At 40.1% G+C, this 22,817-nt stretch overlaps 2 protein-coding genes across 2 annotated transcripts; one reads left to right on the forward strand and one right to left on the reverse strand.

Annotated features, from left to right (window-relative positions):
* The first annotated feature begins 3,619 nt into the window (after window positions 1-3,619).
* On the forward strand, window positions 3,620-8,148 carry LOC104215593 (uncharacterized protein At5g01610-like). The gene is made up of 2 exons (XM_009765438.2): window positions 3,620-4,315; window positions 7,910-8,148. The coding sequence occupies exons 1-2, from the start codon at window positions 3,845-3,847 to the stop codon at window positions 7,952-7,954; spliced, it is 516 nt and encodes a 171-aa protein (XP_009763740.1). The 5' UTR covers window positions 3,620-3,844; the 3' UTR covers window positions 7,955-8,148.
* Window positions 8,149-15,298: 7,150 nt separating this feature from the next.
* Window positions 15,299-20,444, reverse strand: LOC104215592 (F-box/kelch-repeat protein At1g55270-like). The gene is made up of 2 exons (XM_009765437.2): window positions 19,841-20,444; window positions 15,299-17,516 (listed from the first exon to the last, which is right to left on the reverse strand). Exons 1-2 carry the CDS (start codon window positions 19,901-19,903, stop codon window positions 16,266-16,268), a joined length of 1,314 nt encoding a protein of 437 aa, XP_009763739.1. The 5' UTR covers window positions 19,904-20,444; the 3' UTR covers window positions 15,299-16,265.
* Window positions 20,445-22,817: the final 2,373 nt, after the last annotated feature.

Here is a 22,817-nt window from a genome sequence, read left to right on the forward strand (position 1 = left end):
CCTGTTTCCTCAGTTGTTCCTTCCTCTCTGAAGAGTTGAGTTATATCCCACGCTGGATCCCAACCTGGAACTTTGTGATCTCAAGGTCTTGTAGATGTGTAACAGGTTCCTTATCTGGTTCTGGATAGTAAGTTTGTTAGATCATCAAAACATAAAGTAAAGTATTTATGCCCAAGGTACTTGTAACCTATCAATTTCCCCTTTTTTGATGACGACAAACTTAGAATTTATATTCCCCTTGAGAACCAGATCTCCACATTATTTCCCCTACGAATCAGCCATATTCCTCATGTGAATCGAACCAAAGGAGCTGATCACAACTGGTTCCTCAAGACTGTTTGCCTTTTGGCAAATCATCAAAACTCAAAGTACCATAACTTATTAATGTAAAATGTTTAAAATCTATAGAAGAAACTCATATTTGGCATTGCATTGAGGGCTCGTTTGCTTTGCGGTAGGGAGAATTAATCTTTATATAAAACTATGTACAATTTCTTATATTATATTCATCCCCCTAGGGTCACCCTCTCATGTTTCTCTCTTGATGGTGTACATGCGATTATTGAGAAAAACTAATTAGTGGTTTGGTACGGATATGAAAAAGTTGAGGAAAGTTTGGTGAGTGTTATTTTGGAATTGCATTTCATCTTTACTCACAATTTTCATGGTTTAGTGTATGTTTATCTGCATATCATCTTTATATGTTGAATATTGACCGAACAGAGTATTTGAGGAACTGTACACATACACACACATGATTTTTTTTTGTGCTTTATGACCTGATTTTGTTAATGTTCTATATTTTTTTTAGATGGTGAAACTATACAGGTTAGCGCTAGTATCATTTAGAATTCGTGCTTTTTTTACCTCGCCGAGGTTAGTTATGATACTTACTGAGTACACTGGGTCGATTGTACTCACACAACACTCTGTACTTAATTAGGTAGATCCAGGTGTGGGAACCAGTTATCAACAGTAGACTTGCTTGTTGGACTATCTTCGAGAGGCAAGGTAAAGCTGCATCCTTGGTCGCAGTTTTGACTTGTTTTTTCCTTACATACTGTTGTTATAGTTCATACAGTGTTATTATTGTTCAGTTTAAGACTTGTATTCCGTCATATAGCGCATGACTCCGTATTTACCAGCTTCTGGGAATTTTTCTTATATTGATAGTATTTTGTTATATTCTAGGCTCACAATTACCGACCAATGTTGGTCGGTATAAACATTTTGAATTGTTCCTTTGACTTTTATGACCGGTGATTCCAATTTCTGACCAATTTCGGTCGGTTTTTCTTTCGACCGGCTTCGGTGGGTATGTTGTGGACGGTTTTTCAACAATTTCTAGTAGTGGTAGCAACAGAAAAGGGTATTTTTGTTATTTATTAATTTAATCAAGTTATTATTTAACACACATATTCTTATTTTTTATTTTATCCCTCATAAAATAATGCAAAAAGTCTCTCATTATTTTATACATGTATTATTACAACAACAACAACGACCCAGTGTAATCTTATAAGTGGAGTCTGGGGAGGGTAATATGTACGCATACCTTACCCCTACCCCGAGGGGCAGAGAGACTCTTTCCAGGAGACCCTCGGCTCAAGAAGGCAACAAGAGACGATATATTAGTACCATTAATGGAATCAAAATAAAATAACATACGAAATAGATGGAAAGTACAATAATAATCAACAGATAAAGCCCTGCATTAGTAGATAACCACTAGTATCCTAAAACTAAATCCTAACTGGCTAGTCTCACTCTGGTGCACCGTAAATATTAAAATATTCACAACTTCCCCCTGACCTACAACCTTAATGCTCGACCTCCACTATACATGTATTATTATAGGTATTAAATAAACCTAATAACGTTGTATAATAAACTTTATTGAATTCTATACCAAGATTAACTTTTCTTACAATATTATCCCAAAAAAGATTTGTATCCACATGCTGCACGGACAATTCACGTGTTGTACGGACAACTCACGTGCTAATATATAACCCGAACGGGTAACTCACGTGCTAATAATATAAATATCTGGATTCACACGGACAACTCACGTGTTGCACGGATAACTCAAGTACTAATAATATCAACCGCATGGACAACTTACGTGCCAGCTATCACAATCTGCCTGGCATGGTCACAGGCTAGCAGTCCAGCTCATAACAGAGAGAAAGAAAATATACGATAGTACATGTACATGATCAATGATTACCAATTTCATACTCATGGACTGGTATATCTAGCATGCTATAGTGTAGGCATGTGCAATGTGTGCTATCACAGCTAAAACAAATAGTTTCATAATGGAATAGCAGTTTTATCAATTGCAACCGGAAAAATAACCTCAATGAAACCTCAACGTGGTACAAATAACTCAAAGAGGGTACACCGTACACATAGGAGAACATCTCAGTTTGATGTTTAACAATCAATTCAAGGCATGACATAGCCTAAACACTACCCCGAGTATGGATAATTAACCAGGTGTTAATACATAGGCTCAAACCCCACACATATACGCACCCATAACACGTATCCATCACAAATAATTCAGGCAACTAGTGTCTACTTACCTCAAGCAAATCAAATCACTCCACTATCAAGCCCTTCGCGCGTGTATGAACCTCCGAAAGGCTAGAATCTAGCCAAAATAATGTAATATTGCCAATAAAAACTATAGGAAGTGATTCCAAAAGATAAAAGATCTTTAACTCAAGTCAAAAAATCAACCCAAAAAGTCAATCCCGGGCTCGCACCTCGTAACCACACAAAATTCACAAATTCCGAACACTCATTCAGTTACTAGTATAACCATATCCATATCATCTAATTCCAATCACAAAATGCCCCTCAAATCCTCAATTTTCATTCTCCAATAACATAGTCCAAAAATTCTCAAAGTCTAACTTAGATTCACGAGAAATAGGTGAAATAATCAATGGGTATTCGATCTTTATGGACAAAAGTGATTAAAAGTCATTACCTCCAATCTAGGTTAATACCTCTCCGAAAATCGCCTTAATCCGAACTCTAAAACTGCCAAAACAAAAGAAAGTTTCAAACCCTCGATTTTAAATCAGTGCCAGCGATTCCACTTCTGCGGACAAAACTAGCGCACATGCGCTTCCGCTTTTGCGAAAAAGCTTTCGCTTCTGCGAAGATAATTAAAAATCCGACCAGCTACTTCTGCAGCCAAAATCCCGCACATGAAAGAGCGCATCCGCATCCCCTCGCCCGCACCTGCGAATGGCCTTACACATCTGTGACCAACGCCAAGCCATCTCACTCTGAAACATATGATGATTAATACCTATTTTACATGAACATAGTGATCTATTCAAAGTATTTCATGAACAAAGGTTGTTGGTGTGGCTGCTAAAGAATGTAATTATAGTGAAAAAAAGGAGTTTAATTGGATAAGTGTATTTTTTAAGTGGGCAGGTACGAGTCTAATAGGGCATATTAATATTGAACCAGGTATTTTAATTTGGGATGGGTCTCTTTATGACAGTACGTCCAATTGAGGGGTAGATTTGAACAATAGTATAATAGTGATTATTCATATAAAATATATGCCTTGCCTTATCTTTTTCCAAAACATACATGCATGTGACCCACATTTTGATCATGCAAAACACTCTCAATTCCCAAGAAATTTGACCTCGTTCCCAAACTCTCTTCCCATAAAATGTCCAAAACAATGTTCTCTCTTTTCAAATTATAGTACAACTCTTTCAGCATTATGTACAACCACTTAAACCATCACTAGCCTCCCGAACTGCACTATATTTGCCCTCTCTCCCCTTTCTCTGGAACATCAAGAACAATGGGTTTCATTCCAAGAATCCAACTGGGTATTCTCCTACTACTACTCTTATCCCTATACACTTCTGCCAACAACACAACAGTATACGAAATCCTTACAAAATACAGCCTTCCGAAAGGGCTTTTACCAGACTCTGTAAAATCCTATTCTCTTTCCAAAGATGGCAATTTTGAAGTTGAACTAGAGAAGCCTTGTTATGTAGAGTTTGAATACTTAGTTTATTATGCTGAGAAGATTACTGGGAAACTAAGTATTGGGTCAATTACTGACTTAGACGGAATCCAAGTTAAAAGATTCTTTCTTTGGTTGAATGTGAATGAGATCCGAGTGGATTTGCCGTCATCTGGTAGTATTTACTTTCAAGTTGGGATTATTAACAAGAAGCTTGATATGAATCAGTTTGAGACTGTTCATAGTTGCCGTGACAATGCTTTGGCCTTGTGTGGAGGTTCTCTGAGACAGGTTCTTCAGGTGATTTTCAAGTTTCATTTGTGTTTAATTGATTTTTTACTCTTCAATTATAACTTTCTCCATCCAACTTTATGTGTCATTGTTTGATTGGGCATGGAAATATTAAGGTTAAATTGTTTTAAAAAATAGAGATATGTCATTTGTTTTGGACTGTAAAAGAAAGTATGACACATAAATTGGGATATGGGACAGAGGGAGTAATATATTATTGATGGAAAAAATGTTAAATACTACTTCCCCCTCTCAATTTATATGATGGTACTTGACTAGAGTTTTAAAATGTTAATTTAACCTGTAAATTATATTACTAATGTGGAAGAAAATATTGAATAGTTAGTTTGGTTGAAGTACATCATATTCATATCAAAGGATACAAATCGGGACAGAGGGATGAGTAAGTAGGTCATATGGCCATGTTCAATAACACGTTGGGTTAATGAGATCCGTGGAAACGTGAGTTTTAGAATGTATTGAAATTAATGTGATTGAAATTGTGTTTTCTCTGCGTTTGGCAACCACTCATATTGTGATTGGATTTGACATCTTATATTTTTTGGTTCTCGCATATGTCAACGTGGTTTGTGAGAACTAATTCCTAATTTCTCTTCATTGAGAGTCAATTTATTGTGCAAAACGCGAGCTTTGGAAAATTGTTGTCTTACATGTCCAAGAGTTGCTGGTTTTGGCATGATTTTGTGTATATGGTTCGATATTGTAGACCTAAAAGTGGAACTTAAAAATCACAATTCACAACGAAGCAAGAGATTCCTAGAATAGAAATTAGGATCTGTAGTGGAACTAAGGAAAAGGAAAATTTGGGTTTTGGGGGTTTGGCAAGGGAGGGAGTTGGAAGGGGAAGTAACAATGTTATCTTTCAATGTTATCGTTACCCCACAATATCTTCTCCATTATTCTCTTGGTCAAGCAGAACAACTTCTGGAGCATGCAAAATGATGCAGCAATTTAGGTCACACACACACACACACATATATATATGGCAAATTAAACATTGCAAATTGAAAATTGATTTACTTTCTTCTTCACAAAGTTGTTGAGCATTAAGTCTTTAGTTGAGAAAATCCTGATTAAAATTTACATATTAGTTTCATTTGTGCCAAACCATGCGATTGATTAATTTTCAAGGTTAGGTGGTAATTAGTGTTGTAGTGTCTAGTTAATTTCTTTGTTCAGACTTCAGCCGCATTGATTTATTCTCCATGAATTGTCTTGTATTTGCAGTTGTTGCAAGGGTTTCTTTTATTAGAGAAAGAATGTGCCTTTGCAACTCTATATTGTGGTTATCGTGTTGAGTTAGTTTTATGCTGTTCACAAGCAAGATTTGGAGAATTTTTTCCTCCAGATTTTTGTTTTACTCTTGTTTTACGCATTGCTTCTCTCCTTGTCTTTCTGACTTGCTTTAGCAGAGCTCCAATTCTACTGCGCAAATAAAAATATAAAGAAGGAATAGTAGAATTTCCTGTCTGGATGCTTCCTCCTTCTCTAAGTTTACTCATTGTTTCTGTTTTATTTCTCTCCATTTACAACTTGGCTTGACAGAATGCCAACGTTCTGAGAAATTTTTAGAAAAGGAAGAATAGCTAAGTAATGACACAGGCTGTTTCCATTAGCTAATTTAACTAAACAGAAAGATGATGATAGCCTTCTTACAGAACCTATGTTGCTCGGACTCTTCGAAAATGTCGCTGGGTGCGTGTCGGATACTCCAAAAGTAGTGTATTTTTAGAGAATCCGACACGGGTGCGGCAACATTTTGGAGAGTCCGCGCAACATAGTACAGAACTACTCTTTGTCTGGTTGGACGAAGCTATTGTTCACCACTATTATCAAGGTTGGAAAACTTATCTCCAGCTAATCTTTTGTCAAATGACTTTTTGGAGGATACCATTGTTTGAAATTTTGGGTGACTGGACAGTTAACTTGTGCTTAAGCATTTCTACTGATCACAGATATGAGAATCTCTACAGCAGGTCAAAATTCTGTTTTAATGTCAGTCATTGATGAAATTACTCTTTTAAGCATATTATTTCCAAATGACCTATCTGACGACTGATGAGATTAAAGGAAGTGCATAGGATTAAAATTGAAATGAATAGAAGCAATAAAGCTTGAGAAAGAGTTGCAGTGTCTAGTCTTAAGTTCCAAAAATGCATTGCCACCCCCTTTTTCTCCATCCCCTTGTCTGAGATTTCTCATACCTATGCCAACTCCCTGTAATATGTTAATCATTCTCCCCATGTTATTGCCATCCCTACTGGTTCATGAGGGGGGTGGGGACAGTGATTTGCTGGGTTCACAGTGGGATGTGGGTGTGCGTACTGGGAGTTCGGTAGCTGGAGCAGTTGAAGATGGCGATGGAGGACTGTAAAAGCTAGTGGAACTTTTGAATTTCTGCTTAATCATATAGACTCTTTAACCAGAGGACCATTTTTTTTTTTTTTTTGATAAAGTAAAGTATTATTTATAAGAATTCCAAGATGGTACACAAAGTTATAACAGAAACATACAGCGCCTACAAGAACATGCAGTTGCATACATTTCCTAGCAAATGTAAAAATTCCATGTATTGATCCAAACTCTCTACTAAACACCTCTTACACCCACAAAAAAAACAGATTTTACTTTTCTAGTAAGGTGATGGTAAAATGTGTTGAGTGCTGAGTAGACAAGCAAGGGAAGTAAATTTCCTTTAACATTCTGTTACTTTCAAGCATGAAAAGCGAGAAGACCTCGGTGCTATTGTAGCTATTCTCTTGATGGTGATTACCTGGTCTGCATCTAGTTCAAGTACATCTCCGATTCTTTTGACATTCTATTACACCTTGAAGGAAGGAAGATAGGAGGAAAATATATTTTATACACATGGTTCTTGATGAGATTTGTGCACCGGGCCCTATGGTACTTGATGAGATTTGTTGTTTCAAATCTCTGTCTCCTTTACCGTATTAGTGCTTGCTGGTGAGACGACTAATCCTCAGCTTCTAGGTTCCAAATGTAGATCAAGTGCAGCAATTTTGTATTCATCCTATTGAACCATTTTCACAGGAGCTCTAACCTTTCAAAACTATCATACTTCAATTTAAGAAGGCTCCTCGGTGTTAATGACTTGCAACGAGCAAAGGTTTGTGACTGGTAGTTGCACTTTGTAGAATTGATTATTTTATCTTGGTTCTTTTTATTGTTATTAGTCATTGTCTATCTGACTGTTAGGTGAAAACCTCATTCGTCACTAGATAACACCTTAATAGCGAACGTGACAATTAGAATATAATAAAATAGCTACTTTTGCATTACGGTTACACTGCTATCTACTTCATCGAGTACATGTGATGATCTCTGTTTGGTTGATATTTTACTCTTCCAGTTCTTTTCCCTGTATGTTGGAAGGAGAAGAAAGAAGACCATTACACTGGTCTGCTATGTTTCTCAGATCCTGCAAAAATGCCGCCGCACACTTGTTGGAGGGTTTGACACGTGTGCGGTGGCATCTTTTGGTTCGAGCTACATAGCTGGTTTGAACTTGACCTTCTGGTCAAGTTTTGATATTTCAAACTGACTGATCTCTCATTTTTACAGCTTCCGGCCCCTGTCGATGATATGCCAATGCTTATTACAGAGTAGATGGAATCTAGCACACATCTCGAGCCAAAAGTTGCAGCAGCCAGAGATATCATTTGCTTTGATTTATTTTGGAATCAGGGTCATTAAGGCTTCATGTACTAGATGTATGATCAAGTAAATTAAGATTCCACGAATGTATCATGTTTAACGAGTTATATTGTTCGGATGCATACTTATTTCTCACAATTCCTCCCCTTCTTTGTGCCCTGTTTCTGCTGTTTTCTTGGAAGCTAAGACGAAAAGAAGCAGAGGTAGACAAAGAAGAAAATGGATAAAACCCAGTGTTGGAGTTGAACTTCAAATAGAATTCGGATGGTCAAGAGCAATAACCATAGGAAGTTAACAGCTCTTTTTTGTTGGTATTTCTTAATGTTGCTGCTACAGTGCTCGCCAACTTAATATTTGGCAGGAATCTACAACTAATTGATTACTCGTGATTCAAAAGGAAGTTGATTTTTTACAAACTTTATAAATAACCAATCTATTAATATCACCGTGATCAATGATTTTGCACTGATGAAAAATTTCATAATTATCTTGTAACAACTAAAATCCAATAAGAATATTGTTTGCTTTAGGTCTAGGCTTCCACAGTTGACTGAGCGCAATACCGCTTCCCCCTCCGCATGGCGAAGGGACTGACTAGACGTAAGATTGCACTGACGTTCCAAAATTTGAGTCCGCTTCAAATAGCATTCCATGAAAAAGGGGGGAAAATTCAGGCTTAGTGGATTAAATTTATACATTGCTTACTTTTTGAAAGAAACTTCTGCTTTCTAGTAAATTAAATTTTGGACAAAATTTTCACATTAAAAAGAATTCAATAATTAATTTTAAAATATGTTGGTTCTGGGCCCGGGCGCCCGGACCGGATTGCTTAAAATTTTGCTGGCCCATAAAAAACGACATAAGGAACATTAGTCATCGCCTTGCCTTGACTGCTCCTTCTATTTTGGCATTTTAGGGCCATAAAACTGGAATTCCGCGCCCACGCCACCGGCGGCGTGGGCCCGGGCGCCCCGACCCGAATCGCCTAAAATTTTGTCAGCCCATCAAAAACGACCTAAGGAACATTAGTCATTGCCTCGTCATGACCGTTCCTTTTTTTTTTTTTTGGCATTTCCCGATTCCCAGATTTTCGGGTGCTATAGCCCACGCCACTGACGTGAGCCCGGGCACCTGGACTTAGATCGCCTAAAATTTTGCCGACCCATCAAAAACGACCTAAGGAACATTCATCATCGCCTCTCCATGACCGTTCCTCCTTTTTTGGCGTTTTAGGGCCACAAAACTAGAATTTCGTTCGATCCCTAGGTTTCGTGTGCTATGTCATGGGCTGCTTTCCAGACATGCCCCATGACCCCTTGGCCGCGCCCCATGGCGGCCTAGCAAGCCTCACAACGCCTAGCGCCATGGTCGGCCCCGTGGTCTTGGCTGCGCCAAGTGACAAGCGCGCATGTGCCTCTGTCGCCCCACCGATGCCTCTCGCCAGCGCCCAAGGGCTGGCCAATGACAACAGCGCCGCGCGCCCTGACAATGCCGCGCGCGCAGATCCTGATGCCTCGCCAGCGCCCAGCTGCAGGCCCATTCCAGCAGCGCCTCGCGCACAGACCCTGATGCCAAGCACCAGTGCCCAGCCTCAGGCCAGCACATCAAGTGTCGCGCGCGCCCACAGCAACGCGCGCGCAGACCCGCAAGACAAAGATGCTGCCATCGGACTTAGTTTTTCCTTGTAATAATCTAAGTCCTTTTCATTGTAATCATAGGCTAGTTTACATCATTTTCATTTCAGTGTGCTTCTACAGCTTTATTAGGACTAGTCTTGTAATGTTGGTTTATTTTTTTTAAGCATTATTAAGGGGGACCAAACAATCAAACATTTTCAAGCAAGCATTTTCTGGTGTCTCTCCCCCTCGACACCGCATCATTGTAATCAGCATTTTCATTCATCAATAAAATCATCATCATCATTCAAAACCCAATTCTCTCTCAAGCTTCCGCAATTGCCCACGACATTGGTTTTCCCGCACGGCACTGACAATCTAGTCTAGCGTGCGGCGAGGACCTCATTGGCGGACAGCAACCGCACTGACATCGGTTGCTTAGCCTTACGTTGCCCTTCCAAAGATCATCAGGAAGGCGTTGCGTAACAGTTGGTATCAGAGCCTAGGCTCGACATCGGACGAGGGAAAACATTTGCCATCATCACCATTTCTGACCATGGTGAATCATGGGGAGCGTCTAGCATCCCTAGAAGAGACGGTTGACCGATTACGACCCATCGTAGAAACGGTGCCTGATCAAAGCAACAACCTAGTGCAAAGGTTGGACGACCTGGACCGCCGAATGCGGCAGGCCGAAAATGACATTGCAAACATCAGTCGTGACTCCGACGAGGACCGACAAACGGCAGCCATTGAAACTGCCAACATCCATGGCAAATTTGAGGACCTCCAACAGGAGCGTGCCGACGATTTAGCCCATCAGCAACATGAGGCAGACAGACTAACTGCCATGCAGCAAACCATAAACGACTTGACTGACAAGCTCAACGTTGTCAATGCTGCCTTACAGAGCCTACTTCGAGAAGGCGACCATCACATCAGGGGTGCAGCAAACCTCACCCCCATTCCACAAAAGCTTAAGATACCGGAGCCAAAGCCATACGACGGATCCCGGGATGCTAAAGAAGTGGAAAACTTCATCTTCGACATCGAACAATACTTCGATGCCGTCGGCCATTTGGAGGAATCCAAAAAGGTAGCGACTGCTGCCATGTATCTTCAGGGCGATGCCAAACTTTGGTGGCGGGTCAAACACGAAGCCATCAAGGCCGGTGAAGATACTCTTCAGACATGGGACGAATTGAAGGTAGCCATACGCCTGCAGTTCTTTCCCGAAAATGTGGAATACAATTCCAGGAGAAAGCTACGGGACCTCCGCCACACCAGATCAGTGAGGGAGTACGTGCGCGAATTCTCCGCACTCATGCTAAACATACGCGACATGGGGGACAAAGACAAACTCTTCGCATTCATAGAAGGTTTGAAACCTCATGCCCGTATGGAACTACAGCGACAACGGGTAGACACCCTGCCCAAGGCCATTCAAGCTGCAGAATGCCTTGGCGACTATCATTTGGGAACTCAGAACGACAGGCCCCAGCCGTCTGTCCGAGGGGGATCCAACGGGCACCATCCCAGCAATGGTGGCCCAAGCAAAAGTGGGGGAGATCGGAGTGCATCCAAAACTAAGACTCCTCCCTCCAACAGCAACAGTGCTGCATCCATCAACAACAATCAGGGGAGAAAGCCTCCTTCAGAATGCCGTCATTGCGGCGGGGCACATTGGAACAATGAATGCCCAAACATCAAGGTCAATGCTCATCAGACTGTCGAGGATGAGACAGATGCATCAGACACATCTGAAGACAACCAGGTAGGCGCCTTCAATGCAATTGTTGGCTCTATCCCTCATGCCTTAGCGGGGACCAGTGCATGTCCTCCTAAGAAAACATCAGTCCCGATCACCAGGAAAGGGAAAGAAAAGATGGACGAAGGACCTCCTAAGCAAGCGAGGACCCTAATGTTCGTCGAATTGAAAGTGAACGGCAAGCCCCTTCACGCATTGATAGACACGGGTGCCACCCATAACTACTTGTCATCAACGCAAGTAGAGCGCCTAGGTCTTGTGGTACAAAAGAGCAAAGGCCGCGTCAAGGCTATCAACTCACCACCTCAGGCATTGGGTGGAACAGCTACAAATGTCCCAGTGAAACTTGGCCCATACAAAGGAAGCATCGACCTGCGCATCGCAATCATAGATGACTTCGACATCATAGTGGGTTTGGATTTCATGAGGCAAACCAACACCATTCCGGTACCATATGCCAACATGCTCCTGATGATGGGAGAAAAAGGGGCCAAGCCCTGCACCATACCATGCTTTCCCATAAAGATGGCCGCTGAAAACATCTCGGCCATGCAGTTGGAGAAGGTAGTCAACAGACATGAACCTCAGGTTCAGGCTACCCTTCGCAGCAACAATCAGTCATCATGTCATCGGCCTCAAAAGACTGGTGACGCTCATCATCGTGTGAAGACTTGTCAGCCATGCCACAAGGACAAGTCGGATCACTCATCACAGCCGGGACCCTCGCAGCCATTACATGTCCCTCAGAGACCATGGGAAAGTGTTTCCCTCAGAATTCATCACGGGATTGCCCCAAGTCGGCAATCTTGCATCCATCATGGTTGTCATAGATCAGTTCTCAGACTATGCAACTTTCATAGCAGCCCCGCAAAACATCTCAGCAGAAGATACAGCTCGACTCTTCTTCTCGCACATTGTCAAACATTGGGGCCTGCCCAAAAACATTGTTAGTAGGCGCGACTCACGCTTTACTAGCAACTTCTGGACCCATCTCTTCAGGTGCTTTGGGTCAACATTGAGTCACAACACAGACATCCATCCACCATCGGATGGCCAGACAGACCGGTTCGATGACATGCTGGAGGAATATCTCCGCAACTTCGCAACCGGATCACAGAAGCATTGGGTGAAGCTCCTGGATGCTGCTCAACTGTGTTTCAATTCTCAAAAGAGCCATCATACAAACAAGAGCCCTTTTGAAATTGTTACCGGACAGCAACCGCTTCTCCCGCAAACGGTGAATGCATCAACCATGCCGAAATCTCCTCGAGCTGCCAACTTCTCGAGCGAATGGGAGCGCAACATGGAGATAGTGCGGAGCTATCTCATCAGGGCCCAAGAGCGGGCAAAAAGGTTCACCGAACAAAATCTTTGCTTTGCCCAACATCAACCAGGGGACAAAGTAATGCTATGCATCCCAAAGCGGTACTTGTTTGCAGAAAGGACCCATGACCCTCGCCTGCAACAAAAATACATTGGGCCCCTGCCCATTGCAAAACGCATTGGGAAGTCCACATACCAGGTCAAAACTCCATCCTGGTGGAAGATCCATCCAGTCTTCCATGTCAGCCGCATGCAATCATTGCTTCGCTACAACAGCAAGCTCAAAGAACAGAGGGGCGCAGACCTCCCATCCAACAACCATCAGAATCATCATCATCATCATCATCATCATAAGGCTCCGAGGACGGCGCCAACTCAGGTGGGGGAGAATGTCATGGGCTGCTTTCCAGACATGCCCCATGACCCCTTGGCCGCGCCCCATGGCGGCCTAGCAAGCCTCACAACGCCTAGCGCCATGGTCGGCCCCGTGGTCTTGGCTGCGCCAAGTGACAAGCGCGCATGTGCCTCTGTCGCCCCACCGATGCCTCTCGCCAGCGCCCAAGGGCTGGCCAATGACAACAGCGCCGCGCGCCCTGACAATGCCGCGCGCGCAGATCCTGATGCCTCGCCAGCGCCCAGCTGCAGGCCCATTCCAGCAGCGCCTCGCGCACAGACCCTGATGCCAAGCACCAGTGCCCAGCCTCAGGCCAGCACATCAAGTGTCGCGCGCGCCCACAGCAACGCGCGCGCAGACCCGCAAGACAAAGATGCTGCCATCGGACTTAGTTTTTCCTTGTAATAATCTAAGTCCTTTTCATTGTAATCATAGGCTAGTTTACATCATTTTCATTTCAGTGTGCTTCTACAGCTTTATTAGGACTAGTCTTGTAATGTTGGTTTATTTTTTTTAAGCATTATTAAGGGGGACCAAACAATCAAACATTTTCAAGCAAGCATTTTCTGGTGTCTCTCCCCCTCGACACCGCATCATTGTAATCAGCATTTTCATTCATCAATAAAATCATCATCATCATTCAAAACCCAATTCTCTCTCAAGCTTCCGCAATTGCCCACGACATTGGTTTTCCCGCACGGCACTGACAATCTAGTCTAGCGTGCGGCGAGGACCTCATTGGCGGACAGCAACCGCACTGACATCGGTTGCTTAGCCTTACGTTGCCCTTCCAAAGATCATCAGGAAGGCGTTGCGTAACAGTAAGGACGTCTATTTTTTGCACTGAAACAAACAAATCCTGCGTGCAAGTTCCTTAAAGGCAGAACCAAATAAAGAAACTTAAAGCTGGCTATATACCTATAATAAGAAAGTGAATTCTTTGTGGCTTCAAATATCCAAGAAAATTCCTTCCACGCATGAAGAAACATGAATAACCAACTTTTCTAACTTCTTTCCTCTTTGCTTTGCTTTTTTCCATGAAAATCTGATGCTTTAAAGCCAAAAACAACCCCCTAAACAATAAAACTCTTCACCTCTTATCTATCTTTCCTACTATATATATAGCCATTGTCACTGGCTAGCAATCCATAGAAGTTTTTTGACCTCCCCGCCTAACGCGAAAAATAGCTAGCAAAAACCCCTCATAGAAGTTTTACAAAGAACTTCAAATGGATCATCGACAACAGGTTTCTTCCAACTTGAAGAATTTGGAAAAAGATGGTAAGAAAAGAGAGAGAAAAGCAGCAGGGACGCGGTTCGCGGTGGAGGATGTGAACAAGATGGCTGATGATTTTATCAAAAATTTCAGGAAGCAACTTAAGTTTGAAAGAGAAGAATCATTTAAGCGTTTCCAAGAGATGATGAGTAGAGGAACATAGGACTGATGTTTGTTAAAAAAAAAAAATCATGATATACGTTATTCTTTCTGTTATTTCAATGGATTCTGTAGTCTTATATTTTTTTTTTAATTATATTGGTGATAAGTTCAAGGAATAAAGGTGCCAACTATTACAAATGAGAGTATATTTATGTGACACTGGGAAATGATTTCTAAAATGAGAGTTTGTGAGTTTAGTACTTGTGAAAAATCTATCTACTACAAAGGAAGTATCCAACTTTTAGTTTGTAAAAAATTGATATATGGTAGCCAGAACGTAAAATCCAATACTTTGCACTCTTGAATTACAGTATTCAAACTTGTATGTCAATCCTTGTCGAGAAATTTGATTGTTAATTGTTTAATACATCGTAAGAATTTTTTCTATGCCTTTTGGTATAGCATTCCACTTCGGTTTCCTAGTACCTTGTTATTGTTACTGTTTGTTGCTACCGCTTCCTTCCATCTATTTTTCTAGCTCTTAGACAGCTGCCATTATCTTTCTGGCCTTTATTGTTGATATTGCTTGTTTCTACTGTTTCTTTTCCTCTTTCTTGAGCCGAGAGTCTATCAGAAACAGTACCTCTACCTTCCCAAGGTAGGAGTAAGGTCTGCGTACACACTACCCTCCCCACACCCCATTTATGTGATTCCACTGGGTTTGTTGTTGTTGTTGTTGCCTTTTGGTATAGCTGCAAATGTTAGAACATCTTGCATCATATTTTCCTTAAAAAACTTTGGAGTTAGATTCAGAGTGGATATCTTGGAAGGAAATTCTTTGAAATGTAATACAATAACCCATAACTGAATTTTTCAAGATATACAAAGCTTCAACAAGAAAGGAGGAGGTGAGATCAAGATGCTGCATAACTTGGCAAACCATATTTCAATAATTCAATGAGACTCCCACCCAATCTTATGAAATACAAATCTTGAAATCACGAGAGGAGGAGAAAGGAAGAAGCAAAGGTTCCAGCTATATCTCCTTCATGATCAATGACCAAACTATATTCACAAAAGGGTATTTAAGACTAGAAGCTATTGGTACAAGACTACAGGCCAAAAGGATGTACAAACATGTAGCAGTCTGATCTCCTTGAGAATGTTTCTGAATAGCCCATTTTTACTGCCAAAACTATCAGGAAAATAGCTCCGCATTCAACGAATTTCTGCCAATTGATGAATGGTAAAGTACGAAATTACCATAGAAATCCATGCACGAGCCATTGATGAAGAATCTCAACCCCCTTCTCTTTCGAGGCTATTGTGAGCCAATCCGAACAATTCCAGAAGACATCCATCTACAAGCACTTGAAGCCATGTACTAGGTGCAGAGGACCGGAGAGTAGAAATTCTCACGATATATAAGACTCAAACTTATCGTATGCAACTTTTATTTACGACAAGCCTCAATTCTTTTCCTTATAGACTCTTCGCTCTATCTGTTGGTGCTCTAGCTGTCGGAAAGCCACGAGCAACTACTGGCCTGGACTGTGATAGTAAAGAAAGAAGCTTAGAGACCGCATGAGAAAGGTACCTTTTTCGGGTCGCTGCTGAAGGCTGTTGGGAATTGTAAAAGAACAGAAATTGTTTGCTCATAACCAACACAGGAGCATGTCGATGATGTCAAAAGTGCTTCTCCAGAAAATCTTGTTCTTGAGATCAGAGAAGTTGAAGTAACTCTCGGTTTCTCATCAACGATGGGTGGCTAAGATCGCCAATGCTCAAGCTTGTAAGACCTGACAGTGCACAATATGACTCTTCAACCCTGCTCGTCCTGCGATGCTTGACCATAAATTTGTGAACAAAGTTCTGAAGTGACCTTTACCAGCAATGTTCTCCCAAAGATGCGGGTTAGTTTCCACTCGCTTATCAGGATTTTTCACATCAACTATGCTGATGCTCATGTTGTTACGAATTATACAAAGTTTACCATTAAGTGGAACCAGAGCGGCAGCCTCCAAAGCACGAGAGCTTCCAAGGTGGAGCTTGCTATCAATAAATCTGATCCATGAATTCGTAGATTCATCATATACTCTAATTTTACACCCATCAGGACAGTCCAAAGCATATAGACGACCATCCATCGAGATGCTCGGGTTGCGCCAACCAGCAATCATCCTGTTATTAACTGGGCTCCACGCATTGATATCAGGATTATAAGCTTCACTGAGAACTTCTCTGCGAGATCCCAACCCTTTTACGAACCACTTCCCATCATATACAACCCCAATAAAGGGCACCATCGCTGTGCTCATATCAGCTATAAAACTCCAGCGCTTCCGGTTGGGGTCATAAACTTCAGCTGAACGGAGAGTCCTCTGTAGTCCTTCACACTCCCCACCAGCGACATAAAGACAATTATTAATTACACAAGAGCCAAAGAAATGGCGTTTGCGGAGCATGTCTGGTGCCCTGTGCCATTTATTTGTTCGAGCATTGTAAAAAATTACCCGTCGCATAGACCCCTTGATTGGATCTTTTCCTCCAATCAAATAAAGATGGCAACCGCTAAGAACAGCGCAACCAAATCCAAGGGCTTCATTATAATCCCCTGGAACGGGTGGAAGTGGCTGCCAAAGTTGGTAAGTTGGATCAAATGCATGCCATGAAATCCGTCCATCACGATCTCTTTTTACAACGTATACCCACTCTTCAGCCATTCCAAGACTCTTCCTTTGAGAGTAAAAGAAGTTACCAGCAAGAAGCCGGTACCACCTTTTGCAAACTAGACGGAGCTTGCTATGCTCAGCACGAGGAACACGCACTAGACAAGCAATTGCAAGATCATCAGGTAGGCCAGGTAGAAGAGGTGGCTGCACTCTTGCCCTCTCTCTACGAGAATTTTTAGTCTTGTGTGCATGAGAACTGATGTCTGACTGGATGCAAAGTTTTGATCCCGGGACAAATTTTCTTGCGCCGGCAACTGTTTTTAACCCCGAATCAACGTTGCAATAGCATGACACAGAATCAACCTGCAAATTGTTTGCCAATTAGGAAATGCAGGCTTATTCGATTTCTCTAACAACCAGAAAAATTCAATTTAAAATGCCTGAGCAAGGTATATACAACATAGTTTAAAAACTGACGAGCATAATTTTAATAGCTAAAAGCTGTTCAAGTAAATCCCAACCCAATAATAAACCACAAGCATTTTTGTTGATTTCCATTCTTCTATGTTCTTTTTCGTTCTCTTTTTCCTCGGGAGATTAGAGTCTTATTGATCATTACTCTACAAATAGATCAATAAAGCACAAGAAAACCCGATATGCTTATAATAGCAAGGTATTCACATCAATATCTCCCCATCAAATGATGCACGTAAGAGCTGGGTCTTTCTCATACATAACTAACCATTCTCCCTCCCAACAACCTTCATTAACAGAGAGAAAAAAGAAAGTCGAGTGGGCCTTAATATTCAATCCAGTACCAAAATGAGATCTGGACAACTTAAAACTTAAAGATCATAGTACTCGGAGCTATTAACACAATGTGGTATGCATATAACATATTTCCCAAGAAAAGGAGTGATTGGAAATTTCTTGCAAGTATTTTCAGATAATTATCACCCCCAAATAATTTATTGTAATAACAAGATCCCTACCCAATGTTAACCATTTGAGTTTTAGCGCCTTCGATGCATATTAAAGCTACTTAGCCTAACAATTCATCCATGCTCTGCATCTTTGCAGCTCCCAACTCTGGAAAAGTTAACTTCACAAAATCAGCTCATACACTAACCACATTAGAATTAGCTAGTCTAAGGACAAACTGTGTCCTGACCAAAGGTAAATACATTGATAACTCCTGATCTGCAGAAAGTGTTATATTGCCCTTATAAATCCCTATTTTTTCCTCCAGTGTAGTTCCAATTTTTGTGCTAGGCATCTTCATCGTTGTACCAGTACGAATAAAGAGCACACTTGACAGAAAGGCACTTCTATAAACGCTGCTAAATATAGCAGTTGAAGCTTTCAGAATGCTGAGCACCAATTTTAGAGAGTACCTCATTGTTACTGAACACTCCTTTTTCTTCACTTTCACTTGCTGGTTTTATTGTTTTTACCTTCAACTTTTCCCGGTCACTCCTATAAAACATCAAGCTTATATGTTTTCTCATCATTAGCTTCCCTCGTTTAACCGTCACTTTTTGCAGCTCTTTCTGATAAACAAATTACCACCTCATTCACTAAAGAGTACTTAAAGTGCTACTTATCAACAATCAATCTCCCAAAAAACCATAATACTTTTAATATCCATATATACATGAATGCTTTGTGCCCACATAAAGTAAGCTACTATTTCTAGTAGTTAAACTATCCTTAGTCCACCCGGAAAAATGACCAACTCTTTGATCTTGTGTAAGTGGCATTGTACCACACACCTTATGGCTTCATTTACAGCAGCACTTTATGAGTCCTAACGAAGAGAAAAAATTCAACATGCAGACATATGGATCTAACTAGATTAAGGCCAAATATACTACACACATAGCATACGATTTATTTAGATTCTCCATCAAAGTCAAGGTCAGGTAATAGCAAGAAGTTTGAATTAAGAAGCAAGGCTGGCTGATATCATGTGGATGTTTCTTCTTAAGCATATTCATCTGTTTACTGCCAAGAATCTGACATTCTGGCAACTATCCTTGCACTCAACGATATGGCCTAGTGGTCAATGAAGTGGATGAAAATCATGAGATATCACGGTTGAAAAGCCCTCCCAGCTGAGGAAAAAAAAGTTAGGTGATTTCTTTCTATTGCCTAAGTCCTGGTAGACAGAGTTACCCGATACTTGTATTGGTAGGAGGTAGCAAGTACCCATTGGATTAGACAGGGTTTGTGCAAGATGGCCGGAACACCATCATTATTAAAGGGAAAAAAACAGTTTTCTGGCATCTATCCTTGCCATACCGTGTAAAATTTTCCAAAACAACTGGCAAGGAAAGAGCTAGCTAAAGTGAATAGCAAAATTCTAACCAAGCTTAAATATCCTTTTTAGGCAAAAACTCAGTGACTTCATTGTCAAAATATGTAAGAATAGAGTATTTGCACAAAATGTAAACCCCAAAAGTCATGTTGAAAAACGACCTTAGCTGAATTCTAAGGAAAAATGTTGAAGATTCAGCAGCAATTTTATGCTAATCCAAGCCCCAAAATGCCAAATTCAAACAAGACTCTGAAAAAAAAAAACTAATAATTCTTGCAAAGGTTGCTCCTTTACCAGGAATTTTCATAAGGGAATTTAAAGAAAGCCATTAATCAAAGAAATTAACTGTTAAAAAAAAATGAGCACTCACCAGTGGAGCTTGAACTCGAAAACCCCTTTGCGCATTTGAAGTTCTTTCAATTGTTTGATCCATTTCTATAATGAAGTTTCATCAACAAATATTCTTGACAGGACCCAGAATCAAAAAAATCAAGATTTCACCCCTCTAAGACTCAGATCAAGACCTTTCTGATCCAAAAGTCACAAACATATAATTTATCTTTCAAATTCTACAAAAATATTGAATTAAAAAATGCAACAAATCATAGTTCAAAAGAAGACCTTTTTGGTGTCTCCTTTTTTATTTGATACACTTCAAATGCAAACAAGAAACAAATATACAAAAAGTGATTATAACCACCCAAGGCTATAGTGGTCAAGTGGGCAGAGAATTATGAATTCTTTTTTGTAAAGACGAAAAATATTTTTTTTTTAAATCATGTTATAAATTAGAACCACGGCAACTTCAGAAGGTGAGCAGTATCTTTCACTCTCTCTCTCTCTAATTAAACACTACGTTTCTTATTATGAGCAAACATAAATTGAAGATTACAGCTGGATAAATTGTCTTTTACCTACTTAAATTTTTGTTGCAGATTTGGATAATCAATTATATATTGCAGTAATCTTGTATAAGTTGAGACAATTATTCAGTTCTTGCCGAAGGGCAAAAAGTTTACCAGATTTTTTTTAGTGGTCGCATTTAATTTATTGGGTCAAATCCAAACTGTTCTGTCTTAGTTTTTGTGCGTGTGAATGAAAGAGAAAGACATGCCAGTTTGTGGCGCGGAAGCCGGGGATGGTACACTTAAAAAAATGACACTCGTAGGAATATACCATTCACCAACCCTAATATATTATTCCATCTGTCTTAATTATATGTGATATTTTTTGGTTTTCAAATGTCAATTTTATAATTTTTGTATTTAAATTTAATTAGATCAACTTAGTTTAAATTTAAATATTTATAATTATATGAAAAATACTATAAATTACAATTCTTCTCAGTTAAAATATGATAAAAAATATATTTTAAAATATTGGTCAAAGTTTACCAAAATTTAATTATCGATATGCAAAAAGTATCATATAAATTGAGATTGGAAAGAATAATAAAATACTTTTAAAATTTTTGATTTGTTTAACGTCTTCTGCATGGCGATATTCTTTTTTAATGTTAGTTAGTAATATGCTGTACGTGAAACGTTTTCTTAAGGAAGAAGATCAACATTGTCCTTGTATTATCTAGTATTAAGATATTTTAAGATTAGTTAGGTTTTTGGTCTAATGTACTGTTAGAAGAAAAAAAATCATGTTTGCCCTCGAGTCCTAGCATAGCTTTAACTTGAAAGTAATTTTAAGGGTATATTTGGTATGAAAGAAAATATTTTTTAATTACTTCATGCTTGATTGGCTTAAATGTTATGAAAAAATATTTTTCTAATAAACTTATTTTTCTCCACTAAAGAAAAATGACTTTCAACTCTCTTTCAACCTTCATTATTCCTACTGCGACCATCTAATTCACATCCTCGCCACCTTGGGTTCCCAAAACCCGACTTACTACCTTGCACCCCGACCTCACCCACCCACCCTTAACCTACCCCGACAACCCTCGCCTATCATCCAACCCCACGACCCCGCCCACCTCTCCCTCCCTAGCAAACCTCCCACTACTAACCCACCCTCGCCCCCCCAACTCATCCCACCCCTCCCCTTCAACCCTGGTCCACCAACTCTCATAATCCCTCCCCCCACTCAACCCAGACTTCGCGACCCGAAACACGAATGTCGAGGTTCGGGGTCATGTATCATGGTTGGGGTCGGGGTTCAACGTCAAGGTCTGAGTCCGAGGTCGGGTTTCAGTGTTGGGATTCGAGTTCAGGGCTAAGCTCGAGGGCAGGGATCAAGGTCGGGATTCAGAGTCGAGTGTCAAGGTTTAGGGTCCATGTTAAATTATTTAAAATACTCATGAGATAATATTTTTTTCTTACTAACTAAACACCAGAAAATAAATAAGAAAACTACTTATATTTCAAAAAAATACTTTCTCGGAAAATATTATTCGTGAAAAATTATTTAAAATCATACCAAATATATCCTAAATTATAATCAAAGATGAAGGGTAGATGTGAACTTTTATTCTCAATTAATTTGGATACACAAGATCCATTCATTTGACACAGAACTTTTTAATGGCAAGGGAAATAAGAAATGTTTGCTAAAGATAATAATATGAATGAACCAAAAATATAACTTATGACAAAATTTAGGGGTATTTGTATTTATACTCGCTTTTTGGGTCACATTTTAACTTATACCCCCTTTGAAAATAATTACAAGCATACCCACTTTTCGCGTAACTTCAGGCATGTGGGCCTGAAGTAGCAAAGTCAATCACGCAAACTTCAACATTCTAGTAGACGGGCCTGAAGTAGCAAAAATTATTGAACCAAGTGTTGGCTGAAGTTTTTGTTTGTAATTGCTAAACTTAAGCATTCTAGTAGCTGAAGTTTTGTTCTCTATTTGCTGAATTTCAGCATGTTTTGGCTTAAGTTTTTCGCGTAACTTCAGGCATACGGGCCTGAAGTAGCAAAGGCAATCACGCAAACTTCAGCATTCTAGTAGACGGGCCTGAAGTAGCAAAAATTGATGAACCAAGTGTTGGCTGTAGTTTTTGTTTGTAATTTGTGAACTTAAGCATTCTACTAGCTAAAGTTTTATTCTTTATTTGTTGAACTTCAACATGTTTTAGTTGAAGTATTGTTCTATATTTGCTGAACTTCAACATGTTTTAGCTGAAGCTTTGTTATGTTTGTGATGAACTTTAGGGTTGAAGTTTGTTTTGTATTTGCTGAACTTCAGCATTCTAGGAGCAGAAGTTTTTGTTTATATTTGTTGAACTTCAGCATTCTTAGAGCTGAAGTTCTAAAACAACAATGACAAGTTGTCATTAGATCCAATTGCTATAATGGAATTATCAGGAAATTCAGCATTAAGAAGAACCA

Source organism: Nicotiana sylvestris, chromosome 9, assembly GCF_000393655.2.
Source record: "Nicotiana sylvestris chromosome 9, ASM39365v2, whole genome shotgun sequence".
Lineage (NCBI taxonomy): Eukaryota > Viridiplantae > Streptophyta > Magnoliopsida > Solanales > Solanaceae > Nicotiana > Nicotiana sylvestris.